We start from the raw sequence: 26,340 nt of genomic DNA on the forward strand, positions 1-26,340 counted from the left end.
TAAGGCCCAGATTCAACAAAGCACTTAAGCACGCACATAGCTTTAGCATGTGCTTAAGGGTAAAATTTTCACACACACACACACACAATCCAGTTTTTAAAGGGAGCTTAATAAGTTTCATTTTCAAAAGTGATGTAGTCACTTAGGAGCCTAAGTCCACATCCAAAATTTATTAGGCCTTGCAGTGCTGAACAGAGCAATGCCTAAATACCTCTAAAAATCTGGGCCTAAATTCAAAATAATTGGGAACTGAAGAAAATTTGGGGAAGGGACTAATTGGTTTGCTGAAGAGCAGTGTATATGTGTGGTTTAATAAAGATGTCTTGCTCTTTTTTTCAGGTAAAGGTGATGTGTTTGGCGATATCTTCTGGAAAGAAACCACTTTGGCCCATGCGTGTGCCAATGTCCGGGCACTGACGTACTGCGATTTACATATTATTAAACGGGAAGCCTTGCTGAAAGTTCTGGACTTTTATACAGCGTTTGCAAACTCCTTCTCGAGGAATCTCACGCTCACTTGCAATCTGAGGAAACGGGTAAGGCACTTGATCTGATTCTCACCATTCCTAGGGGAAAAGTGATTGAGAACCCGCCACGGAGTCTGTGTAGCAAATAGCAATCCAAATTTAGTCTTGATGTTTTCAGGTCAGTGCAGATTAACTAGACTGTCAGTAAAAGTTGTGGCTATTCATTAATTGTCGCTCCATAAAAGCTACCTGTAGATTTGAAGCTCAAAGTATCTGCCCTATGAGAGTGACATATGAATTACACTTATTTTCTTTTTTCATTCCTTTTACATAATATATAAGGCTGTGTTTTGTAGTCCAATAGAATCCAAATGATTACTTCTTCCAAGGTGAAGTTCACTCTCCAGTCTACTAAAATCCAGATCAGAGGCCATGCTGATGGGACATGGACCAACTAAGAGGAATTTATTGATGTGAAATAAATAAATTATACTCAAAGGTATTATGTTAATACCTGCTTCTCTTGCTTACTCAGTTTAGAATTTTAATATGGCAAGGTTAATAAAGCTTGACAGTGATTTTATATTCACAACTCTCTTTTTTTAACCCACCTTCTCATTTTATAATCAATCAGCAAAGCTCACTATCTGTTAGTCATTTCAAAGAACACTCCATGTGAAAATTAATTAGCTATAAAGATGTATCTTGAAAATAAGTTAACAGATCCTTTCATTCGCATTGCAGCTGCAAAATTTAATCTTTATGGAGGTGTTTTTAAAGATTGATGAGGGTCATATACATTTGATTTGCATAGGGAAATCTCATAACAGTGATTTATAGATTATTGAGCATTAACTGAAATCCTTTTACAGTTGAAACGGATTTTTTTTTTCTATAGCTGCACCTAAGGCATCTCATCTGAAATTACTGTAAGGCTATGATGATGTTTTAAAGACAATCCAGCCATAGAAAAAAGAGAGCTCAATGCTTATAGTAAAATAGGAATTGCCCAGCCAGAACAGACTGGTGGTTCTTTGAGCCTAGTATCATTCTGGCAACAGTAGCTTGTACAAGATGCTGCACAGGAAGAAGAATGATGGTTCTTCAGTGCTGTCAATGCAGTCAGCAAAGTACAAGATGTAGAGGAAGGGGGAGAGTTGGGAGAGGTTAAAATGGGCCTACAGATGCACCCAGTCTGAGGCCTGGTCCACACTAACCCCCCACTTCGGACTAAGGTACGCAAATTCAGCTACGTTAATAACGTAGCTGAATTCGAAGTACCTTAGTCCGAACTTACCGCAGGTCCAGACGCGGCAGGCAGGCTCCCCCATCGATGCCGCATACTCCTCTCACCGAGCTGGAGTACCGGCATCGACGGCGAGCACTTCCGGGATTGATCCGGGATCGATTTATCGCGTCTAGACAAGACGCGATAAATCGATCCCAGAAGATCGATCGCTTACATCTGGACCAGGAAGTAAGTATAGACGTACCCTTAGGTAAGGCTGAAAAAGAAAGCACAGCAACAATCCAGTTTAGGTTTAAGATTGTCATCTTACCCTCTCTTGTAATTCCCACCTTGCTACCTGCAATGTGCCATGAACTGCCAGTCCAGAGTTGAAAACTCTGCTCAAGAACCTGGGCGGAACCCGGACGGATATGGGACCAGGGAAGAAATGCTTGAAGGCATTTTCATGGGACAAGCTAATACAACTCACGCTGTGTCAAAACATCCATTCTGCTTCTTGTGGCTATAAACCTGTCACTTAAACGAACTTCCTGAGATTACACCTCTTCCTCTGGAGCCATGCCAGAGCTGTGCATTACCGAAAGCAATGTGAACACTTTGCTGACAAAGCAGTGGACTGCAATTCTACTATTCACATAGCGGAAATCCTTTCCCTTCCTCCAAGGAGGGAGAAGGCCTTCTGGCAGTGGGACCCAGTGTGCTTCACAAGGTGGGGTGCAATATAAGGGGTGGCTGCACAGATACAGGTGTGCAATGCAGAACCGAGCTCCCTGCATGCTAACCCCTAGGGACCAGGAAGTGCAGTCTGGGGAAGGCCTGCAGTGTGGCTGCATGGATCACTTAGACATGGATCCTCTGTGTTACAGCCACAGTAGTTACTATGCAGGGCTGTAGTAATGGCAGTGGAGTGCCTATGCAGCCATTTGACACCCTGATGGTAATGGTGGGAGAATTCTTTTCACCAGTGGAAGGGAAGATTTGTGCTAGGAGGAGCTGAATTTCATAATGAAGCTTATAAAGAAAGATATGTAGATTGGCTTTCACAGGAGAAGAGAGATCCCCGTTGGGTACGTAGGGCAGCAGTAAATATGAATGGATTGGCAGTAAAAGGTTCCGAAGAACATGGCTATGTGGAATCACACATGATGTCTATCTGTATCTTCTCAACATCCAGGAGCTAGGTTTTGGGGGGAAAGGCCTTTTCCTAAAAGAACAGTGCTGGGACATTCAGCCAGTGTGGTGCAGGGATTTCCTGTGCTTCATTCCTAGGCACTAGATAGATTTTTATGCTCTTAGATACCATACCCTGATCCAAAGTGCTATTAAGTAAGTGACTTCAGTGGGCTTTGGATTAAGTTCCATGGGCAGAAAATGTTCATTGTGTACTCTACTAGTGACAAAACTGCTAGTTTAAAGGTTCATTTCTTAGAAAATGTGGCCCTATCTATCCAACAGATAGTCCGATCAAGCGGGCAGAAGCAGTCAATCAGGTCACAAGAGATTGGACTGACAGTGCTGCACAATTGTATTACAGCAATTTGTGCAGTAGTCATTTAACCTAAATGGAAGTAAAATCGTTTTCTCCTTTAATTGATTTGAATAGAAATATATTTAGCACCTTTTTTAGTTAAGTCATCGCTTTCAAGAGTCACCAACAATTATAACAAACATCAACCGCTGGCTCTTCTGTGCTCAAGAAGATGATTGTTTGCTCTCACTGTAGCAAACGCAGAGGTACAGAGAATTGTTCCCCCATCTGGTTTATTGCTTTACACACACACACATTTCTAAAGCACTCTTTGCTTCAGCAAGCATTAAGATGTAGTCCACAGACTGTACAGCAATTGAGGCGTTTAACAGGCTAATAAATTAGTAATAGTACTAAGCATGAAAGGTTAGTTCCACATGACAAGAAAAGAGACAGGCACATTGAGGTGGAGAAATAATGTTTTCTCACTCCCCAATAATATCCAGAGACCTGGCATATTGAATGACCTACTTAACAGAGCTGTGCAGCGTGCTATTACCAACTCAAGATTTTTTTTTTTTTTTTTGTTGGTTAGGTAGTTCATCCATCAAAATAAATTTATGGGCCCATAAAATCAGAGTGGCTGCTAGCTCTTCAACCTGCAGAGATCTCTCCTGCTCAGAATAACGAAGTGACTTTTAACCTGTAATTGAAAGTGTTGCATCATCTTTCTTTGTGTGCTGAAATGCGCATGCCACATCTAACATCACTAATCCGGACTGCAAGGCAAGAACAGAACTTGGAACTTTTTCCAAGTAGAGAAAATAATTAAACTAGAAATATTCTTGAAAACTGCAATGAGATTCATGTCCATCTCTGAAAACTGAACGTTAAAGACCAGCGCTTGGAAGGACCCATCAAACAGTTACTAACTGACTTCCAATGTGGGAGAGAATATTTATAACATCTAATTCATGAAATGCCTTTCGAGAATCTGTGCTCTTTGAATTAGGGCCTTGTTTTACAAGCTTGGCCTGTGGAGCAATCATAGCAATCAGAGCCTAGCGTATGGAGTCAGCAAATAGGTTCCTCCAGGAAACAAGTACTCAGTTCAAATATTTTTAAATACGTAGGTTTCCAGTTCTTGCTACCACTTCCACCTATACCAGCTAGTGGCAAAATCCCCAGGTAACGGCCAGACTCTCATATATTATATGTTGTTTTGTACGCTGTGCATTACACTATGGGGTGTTGCCATTGACTTCAGTGAGGCCAATATTTCGTCCAGGTTTTTTAAATATAAATGATTGCATGCTGTTATTTTCCACAGTGTCTTATCCAGTGCAAGGATAGATGGTGCTTAGGGACTGAAAAAGGGGTGTGTGACAAATGAGACTGTGTCTATAGGATCTCTGGCATATTCACTGTTGGAATGTGTGTTAGAGAATGAGGCATAGGAATGCAAAGAGAGAGAGGATACATTTAAGGCAGTTGGAATGTCTTTATATATATGAATATATAATGGCTGATGTATAATTCATCTAATACAGTTTAAACATATAAGGTTATTTACCTGCAGATCCTCAGGTCATATCATGTCATGGCCCATTGTTTTTCTCTATACTTGAAATTAGAACAATTTCTTTTTTAATCAGTTCCCTACTTTTTGCTAGTGATTTTTAATGAAGAACAAATCTTAGACCTTAAAAATACCATTATTTTCATTTGAGCCAAATATTTGTATCTCTTCAAAGCGAGTTTCATATTAAGGTCTTTGTTGGCATCCACATTCTTGTCCATTTTGGAGGCTTTCCTGAAAGCAAACTAAATGGGCATGTGGATTTAAGAACATATTAAAGTTGGAGAACATAGAACTGTATAACCTCCAGAGTTCATGCATAGTTCCTTCTACTTAAAAGTGTCCTGGGGATCTCTAACACTTCTGCATGTTTGCTGTGAAAAATCATTCAGCACGGTGGCAGTCTACTTTGCATGCAACTGTTCCCACTTTATTCAACGCAGTTTTGCCATTTATAATGAGCCTTTGTGTTGTGAGTTTATTCCACTTCGCAAAGTAGATTCTGCAATCGGCTTTTCTGTGGGAATTGGTTGATGAAGAACTTAACGTGGTGGATGTAGGCTTCCTCCCTGTTAAAGGATTCAAAGGATCAAACTACTAGTCTCATTTAATCTAAGACTTTGGGCTAAATGGAATAGAAACTTTTGGGATGAGGCATTAGACCAATACAATTTTATGTTGGATGCCTAATATTAAACTTTTTTGGGTCACTCCTCATATGTGCATCATTTGGGTATTTTGTAATAAATACTGTAAGGATGTTGATGGGCTTTGCCACCCATTTGGGGTTGGGAGGAGATTACCGAGAAGTATATTAAGTATAAACTGCAGAGGTGAACTATAAAAACTTGCCACTTTCCTCTTAAATTAATATAGTTACCATAGTATTCACTTATACTCCCCTATATTTTAATATAGGATGCTGTAGACTCTACAGTAAGGTTATTTAGGTCAGTTTGTGAGTCCCCCATTTACATTAGGCAGCAGTTACTCAGATTTAGTCCGATTAAAGTTGATGGGGTTATTTGCGTTCGCAGTCTGGCCTTTATATAACTCCGGCAATTGGTGAGCTTTCCTATTCCTGAGATAAGCTGCCCCCCACGTTGGTGGATCCTTAGAAACGGTGACTCGCTGCTTGTCCTGTGCTGTGATAGTGATTCATGTTTGAGGTGTCACCAGTAGTGACAAAAACAGAACCCATTTTGATTAAATAAGTTTCCACAGCATTATTAATTAAAAGAAGCTGTCCACAAATAATGGAAATAAATTAGTCAATGAAGGCTCCTGTGGAATTTATGTCTCTGTCTCCATGAATGAGAAAATGCCACCACGTGTATTCTGGCACTGCATCCTGGCAATCCCAGTGACCAAACCTGTCACTGTTGATGTTTTTCGTTCTTATACGGAGTGTGATCCTTTGCCCACAGGATCAAGACTGTATGAAGTCAGAACTAATAGCTCAGTTTCTATTTTGGCTTATAGAGCTGTCTGGGCCTTTGACTCTGGGTTCATTTTCAAACTGTGGCTGGCTCATGCCTAATGAATGTTCATTTGACCCACTTCTTGCTGATATCAATTCAATTCAAATACGCAGACAAAAATATTTTTGTTCCTTTATATGTTTTTGGGCCCTGGGTTACCCAACCAGTCGCTCGCCACTCTGACCCAAGGCAGGGATGCTTAGAAGGCTTCTTGCACTCAGCGTTGTGAAACGTACCTGCCCCTTCATTTACCAAGGACAAGACAACAACTTCAGTCACAGCCCTTGCTTTGGGATGGCTAGTAATTGGCAGTTGGCCTATGACAGCAGCAAACTGCAACCCGTTCAGCCGTGCTAGCGAGTGACTAGGGTGGGGGTGCAGCCAATGAGGGGGAGTGGAGCCTGCCTCTTCCCACCCACTTGTTCCAGTGTAAGCGAGTGCTCAACACATTCTTACTACTGTGTGTCGGACCCTAGGCCCAGGAGCCAGATGGGCATGAATATAAAGGGGAGATCACTCCCTCTTGTGTCCTTGCAGGACTACATAATTCAAGTCACAATTTAGCCTTGCCTTTGGAGTTCACTACACTCTGCCCTGTAGATTGTATGTTTGAAGTGTAATCTGATCCACATTAACCAATGTGCTAACGGTTTTAATGATATCCCGGGCCACATTAATCCTGTAAGGGACCAGCAGACTCCTTTTCCACTCTGGATGTAATCACTCTGTTAAATACCTACTCTAGAGGTCTGGATCCTGCATGCATTTAAGCAAGTGGAAAAATACCCAGTGACTCCGCTGACAGTAGGACTGGCCAAATTAGTAACCCTTTGCCATACCAAGGGTGGCCTGCTAGTTTTTAATAGACACAAAACTTCTCTTCCAAAATCTAAAACAAAAGAGCCTTTGATTTCATTCGTCAGGATGATAGTTCAGTGGCGATTTTTACTGGAGAATACAAGCCTGTTACAGTGCTTTTCCTTCAAAGGACTTTTAATGTTACAGTACATTAGCGTACTTATGTGCATACTGACTGGAAAAAATCATGTATTTTTTTGCATGTTTAGAGTCAGATCATCAGCTGATGTAAATGGAGTTATGCTGATTGACACCAGTGGAGGATTTAGCTCTCCTCTCTCTTTTTCAACCACGTGGAGAAATGCACTCTGAATGATGTGTAACAAATCCATTAATCCGTAATATGTAAGAGGCCGAGCTCATTCATAGAAAAACAACAGGTTGAAGTCAATTACAATGGTCACTTACACATGACTGAAAATTAATTACTTCAGATTGTAGTTAGTTAAATTTATGAAGTTAGTTATACTGTGGGAAGATCCAGCTCAAGGGTGATTTATTAAGAGGCACTATTTGTAAATTAATACTTATTTTAGTTTGTTGGCAATGCTCTCAAAGTTAACAGGTGCTTCTTAAATCACCCAAGCATTATGTAGGATATCAAGTAACATTAATCAAAGATGGTTCTGTACATGACCTGCACGACAACTTAAATAAAGGGGTTTATTTTAAGATGTTAACCCTTTAAACATTTTTTTAAAATAATGTTCTGGTGTCTCTTCTCTGTTGCATGAAACTGATACTTTCATCTCCCTTTTCCGCAGTTGGAAGGGAGTAAAAATGTGCTGTGCTGCTGAAAGTGGAGGACCAATATCTCCATTTTAATATTTATTGACCGTAAAATAGCTTGGGTATTGGTATGCTTTGTTTTATTGAAAAAAACCAACAGTGCAACTAGCAGCTAACTCCAGCAAAACTCCACTTTCAACACAGTCCAATAGGTGCGACATTCTGCACCCAAACAATCTTGTATAAACAATCACCTCCATCCTCTTAAAAAGGTTAGGCGAACAGATGGTCCTTGCAGATCCAACTCTTTCAGAGCAAAGCTGGAAGCTGCTTCCACAGCTGAAAACACGACGGCCTGCCCCTTCTCTGTTAAATTCAGGAGACTGGTACTCAAGGCTCTCCTCCTACCTCAACTGCAGCAATATGGCATTGAGAGAGTAGGTGGGTCCCACTCAAGTAGCTTTTGCCATTCATGAGTAATGAGCCTATCCCAATCTTGTGGTGATAAAATCTTTAAACCACAGTGTCATATATTCCACTTATTTATGTATACAGACATGTGGTGTGAATTTGTGTATGTATGTAGATAGAATAGTAACTCTTAATCTGTGGAAACTCACTCTTTGGAAGAATGGAAAATATAAGAATCTGGATCATTTTTGTTTGGGCCTCACTTATTGGGCTGGGTCAGAACCACAGGGAGAAGATTTTTGAAAAAATAATCTTGATCGCCACTTTAATCTCTCCCTCACTGGCAAATCATTCTGCTAGTATTTTGTTGACTCTGGTTCCCTAGGTGGTGGTTCTATTATAATACTTTCCCACCTCATGGGTCTTCACTTAGTAGCTAGGAGTAGGTGGAGGTTCGGGGGGGGCAATCAGGGGACGGGGAACAAGGGCAGTTGGATAGATGTGGGAGTCCGGGGGGGCCTGTCAGGGGGTGTGGGTGTGGATAGTGGTTGGGGCAGTCAGAGGACAGGGAACGGGGGGCGGGGTGGGGGTTGGATAGACGTGGGAGTCCCGGGCGGCCTGTCAGGGGGCGGGGATGTGGATAAGGGTTGGGGCAGTCAGGGGACAGGGAGAGGGGGATAGATAGGGGTCAGGGCAGTCAGGGGACAGGGAGCAGGGGGGCTTGGATAGATGTGGGAGTCCTGGGGGGCCTGTCAGGGGGCGGGGGTGTGGATAGGGGTTGGAGCAGTCAGGGGACAGGGAATAGGGGTTGTTGGATAGGGGGTGGGGTCCTGAGGAGTGGTTAGGGGCATGGGGTCCTGGGAGGGGGCTGTTGGGGTCAAGGAGCAGGGGGAATTGGATGGGTCAGGAGATCTGAGGGGGGCAGTCAGGGGATAGGAAGTGGGACGGGGCAGATAGGGGGTGGGGGCCAGGCTTCCCAACCCGGCCCTCCATACAGTTGCGCAACCCCAATGTGGCCCTCTGGCCAAAAAGTTTGCCCACCCTTGATTTAGAGAGAGAAATCATATCTCCCCTCAACCTTCTTTTGGTTAGGCTAAACAAGCCAAACTCTTTGAGTGTTGTCTCATAAGGTAGGTTTTCCATTCCTCTGATCATCCTAGTAGCCCTTCTCTGCACCTGTTCCAGCTTGAATTCATCTTTCTTACACATGGGAGACCAGAATTGCACACAGTATTCCAGATGAGGTCTCACCAGTGCCTTGTATAATGGTAAAAAGAACAGGAGTACTTGTGGCACCTTAGAGACTAACAAATTTATTAGAGCATAAGCTTTCGTGGACTACAGCCCACTTCTTCGGATGCATATAGAGTGGAATAAATATTGAGGAGATATATATACACACATACAGAGAGCATAAACAGGTGGGAGTTGTCTTACCAACTCTGAGAGGCAACTCCCACCTGTTTATGCTCTCTGTATGTGTATATATATATCTCCTCAATATTTATTCCACTCTATATGCATCCGAAGAAGTGGGCTGTAGTCCACGAAAGCTTATGCTCTAATAAATTTGTTAGTCTCTAAGGTGCCACAAGTACTCCTGTTCTTTTTGCGGATACAGACTAACACGGCTGCTACTCTGAAACTTGTATAATGGTACTAACACTTCTCTATCTGTAGTGGAAATACCTTGCCTCATGCATCCTAAGATTGCATATAGCCTTTTTCATGGCCGCATCACATTGGCGGCTCATAGTCATTCTGTGATCAACCAGTACAGCAGATCTTTCACTTCCTTTATCACTTCTAACTGATAAATTCCCAGCTTATAACACAAATTCTTATTGTTAGTCCCTAAGGGCATGCACCTTGCACTCTGTGCTATTAAATTTCATCCATTTCTCTTACTCCAGTTTTCAAAGTCATCCAGATCTTCTTGCATGGTATTCCAGTCCTCTTCTGTACTGGCAACACCTCCTAACGTTGTGTCATCTGCATAAAAACATAAGCACATAAGAATGGCCATACTGGGTCAGACCAAAGGTCCATCTAGCCCAGTATCCTGTTTTTCGACAGTGGCCAATGCCAGGAGCCCCAGAGGGAATGAACAGAACAGGTAATCATCAAGTGATCCATCCCCTGTCGCCCATTCCCAGCTTCTGGCAAACAGAGGTTAGGGACACCATCACTGCCCATCCTGGCTAATAGCCATTGATGGACCTATCTTCCATGAACTTATCTAGTTTTTTTTTTAACTCTGTTATAGTCTTGGCCTTCACAACATCCTCTGGCAAGGAGTTCCACAGGTTGACTGTGCGTTGTGTGAAAAAATACTTCCTTTTGTTTGTTTTAAACCTGCTGCCTATTAATTTGATTTGGTGAGCCCTAGTTCTTGTGTTATGAGAAGGAGTAAATAATGCTTCCTTATTTACTTTCTTCACACCAGTCATGATTTTATAGACCTCTGTCATATCCCCCCTTAATCGTCTTTTCTAAGCTGAAAAGTCCCTGTTTTTTTAATTTCTCCTCAGATGGCAGCCATTCCATATCCCTAATCATTTTTGTTGCCCTTTTCTGAACCCTTTCCAATTCCAATATATCTTTTTTTGAGATGGGGCAACCAAATCTGCATGCAGTATTCAAGATGTGGGCATACCATGGATTTATATAGAGTCAATATGATATTTTCTGTCTTCTTATCTATCCCTTTCTTAATCATTCCCAACATTCTGTTCGCTTTTTTGACTGCCGCTGCACGTTGAGTGGATGTTTTCAGAGAAGTATCCACAATGACTCCAAGAGCACTTTCTTGAATGGTATCAGCTAATGTAGACCCATCCTTTTATATGTATTTTTGAGATTATGTTTTCCAATGTGTATTACTTTGCATTTATCAACATTAAATTTCATTTGCCATTTTGTTGCCCAGTCATCCAGTTTTGTGAGATCCTTTTGTAGCTCTTCACAGTCTGTTTGGGACTTAATTACCTTGAATTGTTTTGTTATTATTGTGGGTGTGCTTCAAGGCAATGGAGCGCTTGGTCCTACAGTGCATATTACCCAACGTGGAGAGAATTTTGAGCCTTGATCAACCCGATTTTCGCTGAGGCTGTAGCACATGCAACCAAGTACTAATTCTGATCACATTTGTTGAAAATGCCTTCCAGAGAAACTTGAAAACAAGTACTGTTTTCATCGATAAAACAGTGGCGTATGATATGGTATGGCACACTGTCCTGCTCGTGAAGATATCACGGGCCCTGTTACCTTGGGTCACAGCGTTGTTGATAGACAGTTCAGAGTCCATATGGGGAAGAAGATGAGTGCTTGGAGACGACAGAGCAGTGGGTTACCCCAGGCCTCTGTGCTTTCTCCAACCCTGTTCAACCTTTATATCAATGACCTGCCAACAACAGAGTCATGAAGGTTAATTTACACAGACGACATCTGTTGCGGTACCCAGGCCTGGATGTTTCACAAGCTTGATGCCACCTTAAACCGGGACATGATAAAGTTACCTGACTACTGTAAGACTTGGCACCTCCAGCCAAGCGTCATAAAAACAGTCTCCAATTTGTTCCATCTTCATCACGCCAGCGCAACTCAAGAACTCCATGTTTATCTGAATGATCAGAAGGTGAAGCATGAAGTAGAACCGGTCTATCTAGGTGTGATCTTAGACCGCACACTGAGTTACCATGCCCACTTGAAGAAGACAGCAGCTATAGTTAAGACATGCAACAATCTTCTTGGCAAACTGGCAGGTTCGTCATGGGCTGCTTGTGCTCCAACTTTGCGGACGTCAGCTCTTGCCACCTCGTATTCAGTGGCGGAGTACTGCGCTCCAGTCTGGAGTCGATGGTCACACACCGAACTGGTGGATACACAGTTATATGCTGCCGTGCGTATCATCTCCAGCACCATGCGTCCGACTCCACTCTCATGGCTTCCAGTTCTAAGCAATATTGCTCCTCCTCATATCTAACGAGAGGTTGCCACTGGCAAGTTACTGGAGAAAGTATGTGCCAACCCAAGCCTGCTGCTGCACAATGATCTTTTTAAACCACGAGCTGCACGTTTGCCGTCACATTGCCCATTATGGTCTTATCCGCCACGCCAGGATGTTAGGGCAGAAACACTCTGGTGAGAGGAATGTTATAACGTTATAATCCCCAACCAGTCCCTCATCGCCGACCCCACAATTTGCCCGCCTGGTTTTGACCTGCCCCATCACCAGTGGTCCCTGTTGAACAGGTTCCAGACCAGGCAAGGTCTTTGTCCAGCCAACCAGTATTGCTGGGGCCTTCGTGACAGCCCTTTGGGCAGCTGCGGCACTATCCAGCCGAGGACGCACATTGTCGATGAATGTCTGCCGACTATGTTCAGCGGTGGCCTAGAAGAACTGCATTGGGCCACTGAAGATGCCATCGCTTGGCTAGATGACTATGCACACGCTAAACAAATAGTTTTGTATCGTCTGCAAATTTTACAACTTCACTGTCTACCCCTTTTTCCAGAAATTTGCAAATTTTATTAGTACACTTCCACTTTTTCTACCAAGGTCATTAATCAAAATGTTAAGATTGGTCCCAAGACCAATCCCTGAGGAACTCCACTAGTAACCTCCCTCCAGCCTGAGAGTTCATCTCTTAGCATAACCTGTTGTCCCCTTTAACCAGTTCCTTACCCACCTTTCAGTTCTCATATTTATCCCCGCCTTCTCCAATTTAATTTATAATTTCCCATGTGGAACTGTATCAAATGCCTTACTGGTATATTAGACCTATGGCATTTCCTTTGTCTAAAAAATCAGTTGTTTTCTCAAAGAAAGTTATCAGGTGGGTCTGGCGTGATCTATCTTTTGTAAAACCATGTATTTTATCCCAATTACAGTTCACCTCTATTTCCTAACTACTTTCTCTTTCAAAATTTGTTCTAACGCCTTGCATACAATTGAGGTCAAACATACAGGCCTCTAGTTACGTGGATCACTTTTTTCTCTTTCTTAAAAATAGGTACTATATTATCAGTTCTTCAGACATAGGATACAACCCCCGAGTTTACAGATTCATGAAAAATCCTTGATATTGGGCTTCCAATTTCATGGGTCAATTCCTTTAATATTCTTAGATGGAGATTACCCGGGCCCCCCAGTTTAGTCCCATTAAGTTGGTTGAGTTTGACTTCCACCTTGGGTGTGGTCATTTCTATGTCCATATCCTCATTTCCATTAGCCACCCTGCCATTACCCCTACACTCCTCATTACCCTTATTAAAAACCGAGGTAAAAGTATTCATTTAGGAGTTGAGCCATTCCTGGATTAATTTTAGTCTCCACCCCATCCTCAGTGTTTAGCTGTCCCACTTCTTACTTGTTTTCTTTTTATTTATGTGGCTATAGAACCTTTTACTACTGGTTTTAATTTCCTTTGCAAGGTCAAACTCTGCTTGGCTTTTGGCAGTTCTCACTCTTTCCCTATGCTTTCTGACCTCCAGCAGGTAGCTGTGGTATCTGAATGCGTAGCTGTATATTCCAGATTTCTTGGTGTGTTTGGGTTGTAGCTGGATTTGTGGAGGTAAGTGTGGTGATCCGTGGGGTTTTTGTGTATAGTCGTTCGTAGGGTTCCATTGTTGAAGCTGATTGTGGTAGCCAGGAAGTTGATGCTGGTGCGGGAGTGCTCTAGAGATGGGTGGTGGTGGTTAAAGTTGTGGTGGAAATCTCTGAAGGAATATAACTTTCAGGAACAAGTTATTTGTGAGGAAAAATCATAGTACAGTAAAAATGATCCATACAAGAGTCTCTGATGTCCTCAACGGTTTCATTAATCAAATTGTCAGAGCACCTTTGAACTTTAGGGACTCCTAATAAGAGGTCAAAATGAGATTAAAGTTACATTATTATGCCAGCTCTGCAGTTGATCTTCTAGATGCAGAATACGTTCTTGATTAGTGCTTCATATTTAGCTCTGTTCCTATCACAGTTCTTTTCTGAATATCATCCATGCTGATTTTCTAAATTGAATCCTCAGACAAACAGCTGAATTTATTTTAATTGTAACAACAGAACAGATTATCCAGACTCTCCAGTTACAGTTCTGCTAATTATTTGTATCATAACACTTGAAGCAGTGGACCACAGCATCCCCGTCTTCCATTTGTGGAGTGCCTTTTTGTGCCAAGTAATCTGAAGGAGTTCTACAAAAGATGTAAAGCAATTTATGAATGTTCTCATCAGCCAAACTAATTCAGTTAAATCTTCAGTTTTGATTTAAGGAGGACCAGAGTGCCAGCATCCTGGACATCTCTGGACAAGGAGTTCCACAGCCGTGGTTAATGGCTGGAGAATTGGCCGCTAAATATGGGAAGTTAACTTGGTGTGCATTGGATGACCTCTTCTGGACTTTGATGTATAATGGATGATCAGAATTGGGAGAGGGAGAGAGGGAGAGCATGTGTGTTTTAACCTCAATCCTGAAGGGCCTTAGAGGTCAATAAGAGCACGTTGAAACTAATGCAGAGTCTGAATGACAACTAAGGTAATTGAGCCAGAGGTAGAGTTCTGTGATTGTTCCATCTGCTGCTACTCAGCAGCAGTAGTGCTCATTTTCTGTGCCAGCTGTTGTTTTGTTAATTGTGCGTGCAGAGAGAACAGCGTAAAGGGCACTAATAGAGTGTAACCAGGGCAAAACATAGCGATGAACGTGGAAGTACAGAATTATCGATTTCAGAGATGGGAAAGATCTGTAAGTCCATCCCCCTGGCAGTGCCGGCCTTCCACACAAGCACCAGACACATACAGCATACTAATCAACCGGCCCACCTTCAGTGTACACGAGGAAGCCATTTTTGATCACACTTACAGCCAGGGTTCCCAAGGTGTACAAACCGGAGGATTATAAACGGATTTGCTCTAGTCTGGAGCAATGAGATAAACAGAGGCAGCAGGCTCAGACCCTGAGGAGCATCCTGTGTTCCTTGGTAAACACGTTGATAGGAACACACAGCAACTCCATTTGAGCTTTGCGGGGATTCACATCCACAGCTCCTCAAAGAGAAGGTCAGCATGATGCAGGTGGAAGGAAGAGTGGAAAATGGGAAAATCATCCAGAACCAGAGGGGAGCTTGTAGGATCCCTTTCCCTCCCACTACCCAATTTCTAATTAGCTAATTGCTAGCACACAAGAGACTCACAATTAGAGCTCCCTTTGCTCTACTGTATAGCCAGATCCCAAATATCCTCTCCTAGGCTAGGTCTACACTACCCGCCTGAATCGGCGGGTAGAAATCGACCTCTCGGGGATCGATTTATCGCGTCTCGTTGGGACGCGACAATCGATCCCCGAATCGACGCTCTTACTCCACCAGCAGAGGTGGGAGTAAGCGCCGTCGACGGGGAGCCGCAGAGGTCGATTTTGCCACCGTCCTTACAGCGGGGTAAGTCGGCTGCGATACGTCGAATTCAGCTACGCTATTCGCGTAGCTGAATTTGCGTATCTTAAATCGACCCCCCCCTGTAGTGAAGACCTGCCAGAAAGGCTCAGCCTATTGGCACATAACACAAAAAGCACAGGATTAACTTAACAAGTGCGGAGATAACTGGGAGGGATATGACACTTCACCACCCCATCCTCCCAGTTAGCCTTCCAGGCTGTGTCAAATGTGTGAGCTCCTTGGGGATACCCCTACCAAGATCAACCCTAAGAAGGGGCTTCCTTGCACAGTCACCGGTTTACGGGGTTCCTTGGAGCTAGCTTCTCAAGATGCAGGCCCAATGCAGGTGTACACCGAATAACAAAACACAGACCAATTGGGTCCAGCCATACCTTTGGGTGCCCTCACCACACCCAGGATTTTTGGCGCTTCGGCAGACAGCAGGCTTTACACTAGCGCAGCACATCGGCTCAGCATGGCTGCCATCTCACTAATATCTTTCAGCGCTGCTTTCTTCCCCTCATGCTGCAAACCATGCTGCAAACTTTTCAAGGGAACATCCCCCACCAGGGGTGGGGCACACCTGGTGATTAAACTGCCCACCTCCATTGCGTTTTCTTCCCTTTGTCGCAGACAGCATTCTCATTGATCAATGACTTTCCCTCTTGGCTCTATGGAGTCTCTCCTGGCTATCGGCCACTCTGTCTAAAAGAAAGGTGGCAGCTGCGGTGCTCATGTTCCTTCCCCTCCCCATCCCTAAGGGAAAAGGCTCCCCACTAATTGACGCTGATTGAGATATAAAGTATTCCTACAAAAAAATCAGTAAAATAGACGTCTTGCTCCACTAAAAGGTTTCCATTAGATTAAATTAAATTTTATGTTTATGGCTTACGTACAAACTGCCTTTCCAGTGAGGTCATTGTGCCAGGGGCAATTACTGACATTTCCACAGCACTTTATTCCCTTGAATTTATAAAGTAAAACACTGTGCTTGGCATCCCCGCACACAGCACACATGACTAAAGTGTGGCCCATCCATAAGAGTGAGGCCTTGACTTTATTCTATAGGGATGTCCTATCATAGAATGTTTCATCTTGATCTGGGCAGTCATCGGCAGTTGTCTGTTCACATCAAGAAAGACCATTGCGTGCTGGAAGCTGTACTCTCCACAGAAGGCTCCACCATATTAATGTGGAAGGTGGCTCAAATCTGTTTCTAAGAGTGGCGTCCCTTCCTAACAAGCTGCCAGTTCCCTCAGGCAGTTCCCTCCAGCAGCTTCCTCCCATAACTAATTATTTGACCTTCATCTGGTCAAAGGTTGACAATGACACAGCAAAGCAGACACGACTGCTCCATTTTTATAGATCTGAAACCACCTTGTTAGAAAAATACACTGTGTTTTGGTGCATCAGCTCATAGCAAAAGCAGATTTGATACAAAGAGACTGGCCTGGGTCACGTTTCAAACAAATGAACCTGTGATTCTGAAGTTTTGCACTTTAAAATAAGTTATTTATTTATGACTGTTCATTTCCAAACAAAAGTGGTTATGTTCTAATGTGCATGCAGCCAGAAATGCATAGTTTTTACCCAAATGACTGCAGTAAAAGCATTATGGAAACCTTGGAAAGGAAAAAGTGAATAAATATAAAAAGTGAATAAACAACATCACTTTTAGCAGCTTCTGTATAAAGCCAGCATTCCCTATAGATGAGTTAATATCCAGGCTATCAGTAGATGGATAGCCTGCCACTATAACATTTAAGGAAAAGCATTTTAGAGATTCAAATGAATGTCCATTTCCACCCTATCTGAAGTAAGAGAGTAGCTCATTTTTGACAACTTTAGATTTTTCTGCTCTAATGCGTGTTTGAAAACGGAATCTCTCCCCTTTAGAAATCAGTGCATTTACTGAGATCCTTTTGCATGTGTTGCTTCCAAATAGAAACTAAGGGTGAAATCCTCCTGCCCCTCTTGCTGAAAGCACAAAAACGCAAAGCAGCCGACAGAGACTTTGCAGTCCCCTGTGCACCACAGAGCTGAGCTCCTTGCTGGTTTCTGCTTCACATATAATATTGAGGTGGTCATGGGCAGTCAGGGAATGGTGGGGTGTGGCTAATAGCCCTGTGAACAGAACGGAATGTAGTGGTGTAGTGGGGACCCATCTACCTCCATTCCCTCCCTTTGACTTGGGAGGAGGAGTCCATGACAGTCATCCCCATGTTGTCCACCTGCTGAAAGCCTGTTTACTGTGTGTGGGACGAGTGGGGAGCGTGAATTTCACTCTAGCTGATGGCTATGAATGACATATACAATAGGGAAGAAGAGAAATAATTTTAAATTGATCACGTTTATCCTTTCAGAGAGTAGGGCAGTGCCCCAGTAGCAGAACCACAACTGCTGCACACATTAAAAATTCCAGTCCCACTCCAGACACAGAAATGTGGCACAAAATACATCGGAGGCTGAAATGATAAACTGCTTAACTAACATGAGCAATGGAAACATGTTCTCTGGGATGAGTATTAGGCCCTGTACACTGGTGAAATCAAGCTGTTCAGCTAATTAAAATGCTTTAAATTTGAGTTTTCTTTCCATTTATGTGGGTTTGTTCATTTTCATTTTCTTTTTGCCAGCCTTTAAAGTGCACACAGTGCACGAGAACCTCAACTGGTATAGATGAGCATAGCTTCAAAAACTTCAGTGGAGCTACATCACCTTACACTCGTTGAGGATCTGGTCCAGTGCACATGTGTGTGAGTTTGCTCTTGGTAGTAACAATCGTGTTTGTCTTGGAGACAACAGCAGGTAGATGTTAAAGTTACGGGCACCTAATAATATGGTCATGCAGATTAGAGATTACATTAGATATACATTAAATATACTGTGATTGGGGTAAGAAGCTTAATGAGCTAGTGATATCCTTCAAGATTAGCTATTTTCACTGAGGAAAAATGTTTTGCTCAGCTATTAAATGAAAAATCTGATGGGGATGCGGAGTAGAAAGCTTGTTTGGCTGATACCTGAACTCAAGTTCTGAATTGGTTTGCTGAGGTAGTACAGAGAATCCTCTTTCAAGATCCCTGACTGATTAGTCTTGCTCACATGTGCTGGATCCAACTGATCACCAGATTTGGGGTCAGGAAGAAATTTCCCCCCAGGTCAGTTTGGCAGGGACCTTGGAGTGGGTTGGCCTTCCTCTGCAGCCTGGAACAGGAGACACCTGCTGGGATTGCCTGGGCAGATCTCATCTAAAAAATTCTCTGCCATTGCCAGGGCCTCAGTTATTGGTGGCACCTTAATCTATCCTGTTCTCTCCTGGTTTCACACAGTTGAATCTCAGTAGGAATGAAGTGCTTTGGTCTAACTAAAGTCTTTTTGGGCTTATTATATAGGGATACCTGGGTGAGAATTAATGGCTGGTGTTATGCAGAAGGTCAAGAAGATGATAGAATGCTCCCTTCTGACCTTAAACTGTATGAACCTTTTTGAGTTACAAGGAAACTGTACTGTAATGTTCTGAATATTCACATGGTGAGAAGCATTTCTCACGATGTATAAAAAGTGAGACGTGTTTAAAAATAACAATTTGAATTATAGTTGGTCCCTCTGACAGCAAGGGTGGGGAGATGTCTGGCTTGGCAGTGTGAGGACCTAGTGTCAGAGATGTTAAAAATGCTCCCCAGCTTTATCAATTAAATGCAGAGAGGGGCCCTCAGCTTTGGGCTGTCTGAAATCCTGATCCCAATTTTCCAGCTTGAGCCAAACTGTAGTGAATAAAAGAGCTCTTATAGCCAACCTTTACACAATAAGGGTTTTTTTAAGGGAACATGGGTAGGGCACCATCTTGACAATCTGGAGACCTGGGTTCTAATCCTAGCTCTGCCATTGACCTGCTGAGTGATCTTGGGTAAGTCACGTGACCTCTCTGTGCCTCGGTTTACTTTCTGTAGAAAGGAGCAATGATACATGTAAAGCTTTGTAAAGTACTTTGTGACCCAGGGAATGAAGAGTGCTAGATTGGCGCCTGGTATTATTATTATCAGGTTTTAATTTATGGTTAAATCAATTTAGTTTGCAGATTCTTTGGCATCTCCCTTTGCGCTGTCACCGAGGTGCCATTTTTCAGCCAGATGGCTGCCACGCAGGAAGCTTAGCTAAGGCATGTCATCTGCAGTTTCAAAACGACAGTTCCCAATTTGTACTCAGCGAGAGGACTGTGTCACGGTGTGGATATGAAGGATGCTGCACTGAGCAAACTGGAGACCGCTTTCTTTGAAAGGCTTTTTTATCCTCCGTGATCGATTTTCTAAGTCCCGGCCTGGATCACCTCTGAACCGCAGCAAAATCCTAATCAATTAATGCTGCTGTGTGTTGCAGCCACCAGCTAAGCCTCATCCAACCGGTACCAATAATGGGTATTGATCCAGTGGCAAGTGTCAGTTTGTTAGTGCCGTACGTGCCTGATTTGTTTGTTTTGATGCTGTTCAATGAATGCCTCCTCCTGCTGCTGTGCTGGGGGGGAAAAGAAAGCCCCAGGCTAATTATTAAGCCTTGTGATTCCCAAGGCTGTAATGCTGATGGGGTGCTGATAATTGAACGGCAATCTCTCAGGTGCGTCAGGGTCTGCTCATGCTCCGGCTCAGCTTATTGAGAGGTTGTGTCAGTTAATTCAGTCAAAAATTGCTTCTCAAAGCCATACAGTCCACTTTTTAATTGTGAGCAAGGGCCGTACGTGCTGTGTTTCTTCTTGGTTACACAGTCCTAGGGTGAAATCCCGGCCCCCACTTAAGTCAATGGCAAAACTCCCATGGATTTCAGTGCGGCCAGGATGTCACCCCGGAGGTTCAGAATCCCACCATGTTCTACAGGAGCAGCATGACTCTGTTTCTTACAGGAACTCAGTGTTATTCAGTGGAATTCTCCCCACAGAGCAGGAAATAGGTTCAAGAAGGGAGGACAGCAAGACTACTAAATGGATGAATAATCCGTGGACTAGATTTTCCATAGCTCTTACTAGGCCAATCAAGGGAATAAAGGGGAGTAAAGCCCCCCTGCCCTTTACTCCCAATTGCAGCTCCAGCTCTGGATGTGGGGATAAGGGGCGAGCAAAGGCTGACCCGCTGATACTCCCTATTGTGAGCAAGTGGGCAGGGAGGGAGAGAGAAGGGTGGGGAGTGGGAGGAGCTTTGGGTCTGCCCCTCCCTCTTCCCACCAGCCAGGCACACAGTAAGGGCTTGCTACACAGGGATGTTATTTCGGAATAGGTCAAGATGTGCATTCAAAGAACTATAGCTATTCCAGGATAAGAGGGTCCACACAGGGAGTTGTTCTGGAATAGCTAGAGTGGAATAGTTATTTTGGAATATCTATTTCAGTCAATGTAGATAAGCCCTAAGTTGCATCCTGAAAAGAGAAGGAGTGACTAACTGTCCCACACAGAACAAGATGGCCTCAGGGGAGGAATTGTGCCTCTCTGAGTCTCAGTTCCATAGGAGCCGACTCTGGAAAAATAATGGTGGGTGCACCCACTGGCAGCCCCCCATCAGCGCCTCCCCCACTTCCCAGCGCCTCCAGCCCACCAGCAGCCCTGCCAATTGGCTCCTCCCCCTCCCTCCCAGCACCTCCCGCCTGCCGTGTATCAGCTGTTCCACGGCACGCAAGAGCTGGTGGGGCAGAGGGGGGAGGAGCGAGGGCAGGGACTGCTGGGGGGAGGGTGTGGAAGAGGCAGGGCGGGAGCATGGCAGTGGCAGGAAGAGGCAGGGTGAGGGTGGGGCCTTGGGGGAAGGGGAGGGGTGTGGGCAGGGTCTGGGGGTGAACTCAGGGAGGAGCACCCCCTAGCACATTAGAAAGTGGGCGCCTATGCTCAGTACCTCCCTGCACCTTCTCTCGGGACAGTGCAGACACATGGTGCCCCTTACTCTGGGCCAAGCCTAATGTCTAGATCTAGCCCGATGTGAGGTTTGAAGCATTTCAAGTGTGAGCGGGTACCTCTTACAGGGCATCACCATTCTGTGCTCGGCTGCTACATTAGTGTTTAAAATAACAGTGACCGTTTGTATGTTGAGTTTCCATCTTATTGTCTATCCGAGGTGCAAGAAGCACTTCTTCAACGTGCCTTCAGAACTAGAAACCCAGAGTACAGCAGGCATCAAATACAACCATTAAAATTTAAAAAAAAAAATCTGCCTTATTTCCCCCCGGGAGAAGAAGGGGAGAAATCCACATTGTCAGATGTGAGTCACATTGCTTGGGCACAGATAGCATGGTGATGGGTATGGCATAAAAACCAAAATAGAACAGAATGGCCAGTGATTAAAAATATGTTTTGCACTCATCCGCAGTTGCATTTCTCTGCAAAGTGAAATGAGCAACGATGAAAACAAATGAGTTTTCCTTACAGGGTACAAATAGCAAAGGGTGTTACTTAAAGTGAGGTTGGTTGGATGTCGAAATGTATGTGATGTGAGACTTTTCTATTCTCACAAAATGTGCTTGCAGTAGTTCAAGGAACTTAACATTACCCAAAGTGTGTGTGTGTGTGTGTGGGGGGGGTTCCCAAATTTAAAAGCATAGCATACCTCTAATTAACCCTGTTCTGATACCACTTTTAGGATCCAATGTCCATCCCTCAAGATAAGGGCCCGATTCATTCTTACCCTGCACCTTGTGCAGACATTGACACCAGTGCAATGTGGGTGTAAAATGATGCTGTTCTGATTTGGTAGCATTTCACATCCAGTTTGCACTGGTCTAAGTCAGTGGTTCTCAACCTTTTTGGGCTCAGGACCCATTTGGAAACCTTGGTAGCCTGTTGCAGCCCAGTAAATAGCCTTAGTGCAAAAAACACCCACTTATTAAATATTTCTTACCCCCATGTATAATATATACATTAACATAATAAGTAGTGAGTACTTAATAGGTACACTGTGCATACCATAGCGGTTGGTCCTGCCGCTCCTGTCCTGTGGGCCTGGCAGGCCTCAGTTCCCCACTCTAGGCATTGTGACCTCCAGGGGTGCAGCACCACTTAGATTTGGCTCAGCTCCACCGACGGGGAGCCAGCCAGACCCATTTTGTGTGAGTGGTGTCGTGACCTGGCGCACTGCGTCACAGCTCCACTCACTCAAATTTGGCCTACCCAGCTCCTCCGTGATCATGACGGAGGGGCAGCAGGGCCAAACCTGAGTGGTGCTGTGACCTCAGACACCAGATTCCAATGCCTGGAGCGGGGAGCTGACCCAAGCCAGTTCCATGGGACCATGGCTTCAGGAGCTGCCACTGTGGGGTGACTGCTGTGCAAGTATGGGGTGGGTTCTGCACCCCCCCCTCAGGGACTCCCACATCCTGGGGGGGCAGGACCCAACCTCCTCCCCTCCTGGGCCTCGCACAGGACCCTTTGACACATTCTGGTGACCCAATTTTGGGTCGAGACCCTCAGGTTGAGAAACCTTAGTCTAAGTAACTCAGCACAATAGAGCACTTGTTTTCACTGCTGTGTTAGCTCAAATCTATACTCCACTCCTCTTGATTGAACCTAGCCTGAGTGGGAGCAGTGACGCTGCGCAACTGCACTCAAGCTGTACAGAATAGCTGTGTCCCCACGGTATTACCAGCTGCAGCATCAGCAGCATGCCAGCTTCAACAACAACCCCTCCCCCCGGATGGGCCAGCTTGCTTGAGTTTAAAGCATCACTGAACTCAAACTAGAGATTTTTGTGTACCCCTGGGAGTTTGGTTAGGGGCAGCACTCAATTTGCACCTCGAGCTAACACTGCATTCGACACAAGCCTATAGAATTGGGCCCTTAATCTTAAACTGAATTCCCACGAAAGGGTAAACCTTTAATTGTATTTTAATTTAATCTCTCAGTCTGGGCACTGTGGAATATACAGGAGAAAATTGCAAATAGCTCCTCCTTCCTACTAGCCAGTGGTCGACCTTGCCCAGTTGATAAATGCTTTAGCAAAGCATGTGATGCGTGGGATTGAGATCACAACCTGTTCTTCAAGCTAGAGGGGTTTTGAAATAGTTCTAGAAATTCAGATCCCCATCAAGCATATGACAGACAGGGCCAAATTTCCAACTAGCCTTTCTTGAATACGCTTGCCTGTTTGCAAATCAGTCAGCCTCCTTTGCTCCACCTGGGTGCAGGGACGCCTCTCCCTGAGCTCAAGTGGGTGCCCTGCAAATTGGTCATGAATGTGGATTGGAAAGTGGCTTAAAATTTTGATCCAAGATATCTAATGACTACAGCACAGAGCAAGTAGTAACACGGTGAGGGGAGGGGTTGGGCTCCAGTAAATTGCCTGTAGAGTGGCTATTGTGCAGTTCTCATGGTCGGTCTCCCACAGTTAGTACCCTTCCTTTTTTTTACAGGTTACAAGGAGGTACATAGAGAGTACATTATATGTCTTGAGTGTTGCTGCAGAAATGAGATTAACTCATTAGAGGTTTTTAAGGCCTGGCTTGACAAAGCCCTGGCTGGGATGAGTTAGTTGGTGTTGGTACTGCTTTGAGCAGGGGATTGGATTAGATGACCTCCTGAGGTCTCTTCCAACCCTAATATTCTATGATTCTATGACGTGCTTTCCAGCACGTGTTCTTAAATTACCTTCGAAAGGTTTTTTTTCAACCCCTTTGCCTGCTAATGACATTTGCTTTGTTATTTTTGATGGAAATCTTCATACCTCTCCCCAGTCAATTTTGTAATAGTTTACAACAAAACTATATGAATATGGTTTCTCTGCAGCAATATTAAAATGTCCCTGGCGGGAAGCCTTTTTTTCTTTGCATGCTATAATATCTGTGAAGTCAGGATCAATGAAAATGTGCCAAAAATGCTATTATTTACAGCTTCTTTCAAGCAACCAGCAGACTAAGCCACAGAAATCTTCTTTTCCTCCTAAATCCAGCATGAAAGATTGTTCGTGAAGCATTCCTATTCTGGAGATTAACTAATTGCACAGTAATCAATCATTTTCATTGCACAGTCACATATAGGGATTTCTTCCCTCCATGCAAATGGAGCAGTGTTTTAAAGGCAAACCACTGCTCTGGGTACAGGAGGATTAAGCAGAATTTATTGGAGAGCAATTAAAATACTGGTTAGAATAATTTGTTTTTAAGGCTGAGTTTCACATCAAAGTAAAGATATCTGAAGAGTACACCGGGCTGAAGAACAATAACGCCATCATTTCCAGCCAGCCATTATGCATCCCAGGAGTTTACAGGGGAGCGAATAGAGTGAAGCAGCCTCAAGCCAGAGGGTGAAATATGGGTGCAGTTGCTGCATTAGGAAAGGCGCGCCGGTGATACTGCACAGAAGTTTGCTTTTGGTGCTTGCGGCTTTAGCTTTCCTTCATTTCTTCCCATAAAGGCCAAGTCCTACCTGTGTGTGTAAAAAGCTGAGTCACAAAGACAAGCAGAGCGACTGCCCTGTGCCTTCTGCTGGCAGGGGAACCCAGCCAGTGCGGGATTCTAAATGACTGGCCAATTCAGTGCCTGATCCATCCCGCGTGGGAAGACTTTCATTGATTTTAATGGAAGTTGGATCAGACCCTTAATGCGCTGCAGCGTTCTTTGGTGCTGCTTTGCTGTTGTCACAAATTGTTTGGTTGTCCTTCTGCTGGCTGCATCTGGGAACTAGCTGTTCTCGTCCCTCCACCCCTTAACCGTAGCTCCTTAGGCCATGCTGTGTGTTCATGTTTATGGCTGCAGAGGTCCACTCATTTGATTTAGGTCTGTAGTGTAGATCTGGACTTAGTGGGGGCAGATCACTTTGTCTACACGGGGACACTCAAGAAAGTTAATTTGAATTAACTAAAGGTGGGAATTTAAAGAGGATTAACCATGGTCCACATTACAAACCTATGTTGATGTAACTACGTTGCTCAGGGGGTTGGAAAATCCACACCCTGGAGTGACACGGTGATACCGACCGAATTCCCAGTGTAGATCGTGCTCTGGTAGCTACCACCTCTTGGGGAAGTGGAGTACCTGTGCCAAGGGGAGAAGCCCTCCCGTCCGTGTAGGTAGCATCTTCACTAAGTGCAACAGCAACGCAACTGCCTTGGTGCATCTGCACCACTGCAGCACTTCAAGTGTAGACAAGCCCTTGGTTGACTTCATTTACCCCGTGTGCATATTCTTATTCAGAATTAAAGTGACCTGAATTCAATTTAGTTTAATTCACTTCTAGAGTGAGTTAAACTAAGGGAAAGTCTATACTACCAAACTGCATCAACCTAAGTTATGTTAATTTACAGCCACCACAGTAATTAAACTGCTTTTGGATGTCCACACTACACTGCTTGTGTCAGCGGGTGCATGTTCTCACCAGGAGCGCTTGCATCAATTTAGTTGTCAGTGTGGGGCATTGTGGGATGGCTTCTGAAAGGCAGCAACCATTGATGTAAGCAACGCAGTGTCTACACTGACACTGTATCAACCTAACTACATCGACATAAGCGCTACGGAGGTGGAGTTATTAAATCTCACAGAGGTGGAGTTATTAAATCAGTGTAGTGGGTGAGTTACATTGGTGGGAGCAACATTGTAATATAGACACTTACAGAGTTAGGTCTAACTCCGTAGTGTAGACCAAGCTAAATCAGATTAAGGCCACTTTAATGCTGAATAAGTGTCCACACAGAGGTTTCATGCAG

At 44.1% G+C, this 26,340-nt stretch overlaps 1 protein-coding gene across 2 annotated transcripts in view; it reads left to right on the forward strand.

The window, feature by feature from the left end:
• Window positions 1–26,340, forward strand: part of KCNH5 (potassium voltage-gated channel subfamily H member 5) — a 223,105-nt gene that overhangs the window by 185,634 nt on the left and 11,131 nt on the right. For both annotated transcript variants that reach the window (XM_024105172.3, XM_005285878.5), the window contains exon 10: window positions 340–536. In XM_024105172.3, the coding sequence (XP_023960940.1) occupies window positions 340–536 (197 nt within the window). The remainder of the gene's footprint in view (window positions 1–339; window positions 537–26,340) is intronic.

This window comes from Chrysemys picta, chromosome 4, assembly GCF_011386835.1.
Source record: "Chrysemys picta bellii isolate R12L10 chromosome 4, ASM1138683v2, whole genome shotgun sequence".
Classification (NCBI taxonomy): domain Eukaryota; kingdom Metazoa; phylum Chordata; order Testudines; family Emydidae; genus Chrysemys; species Chrysemys picta.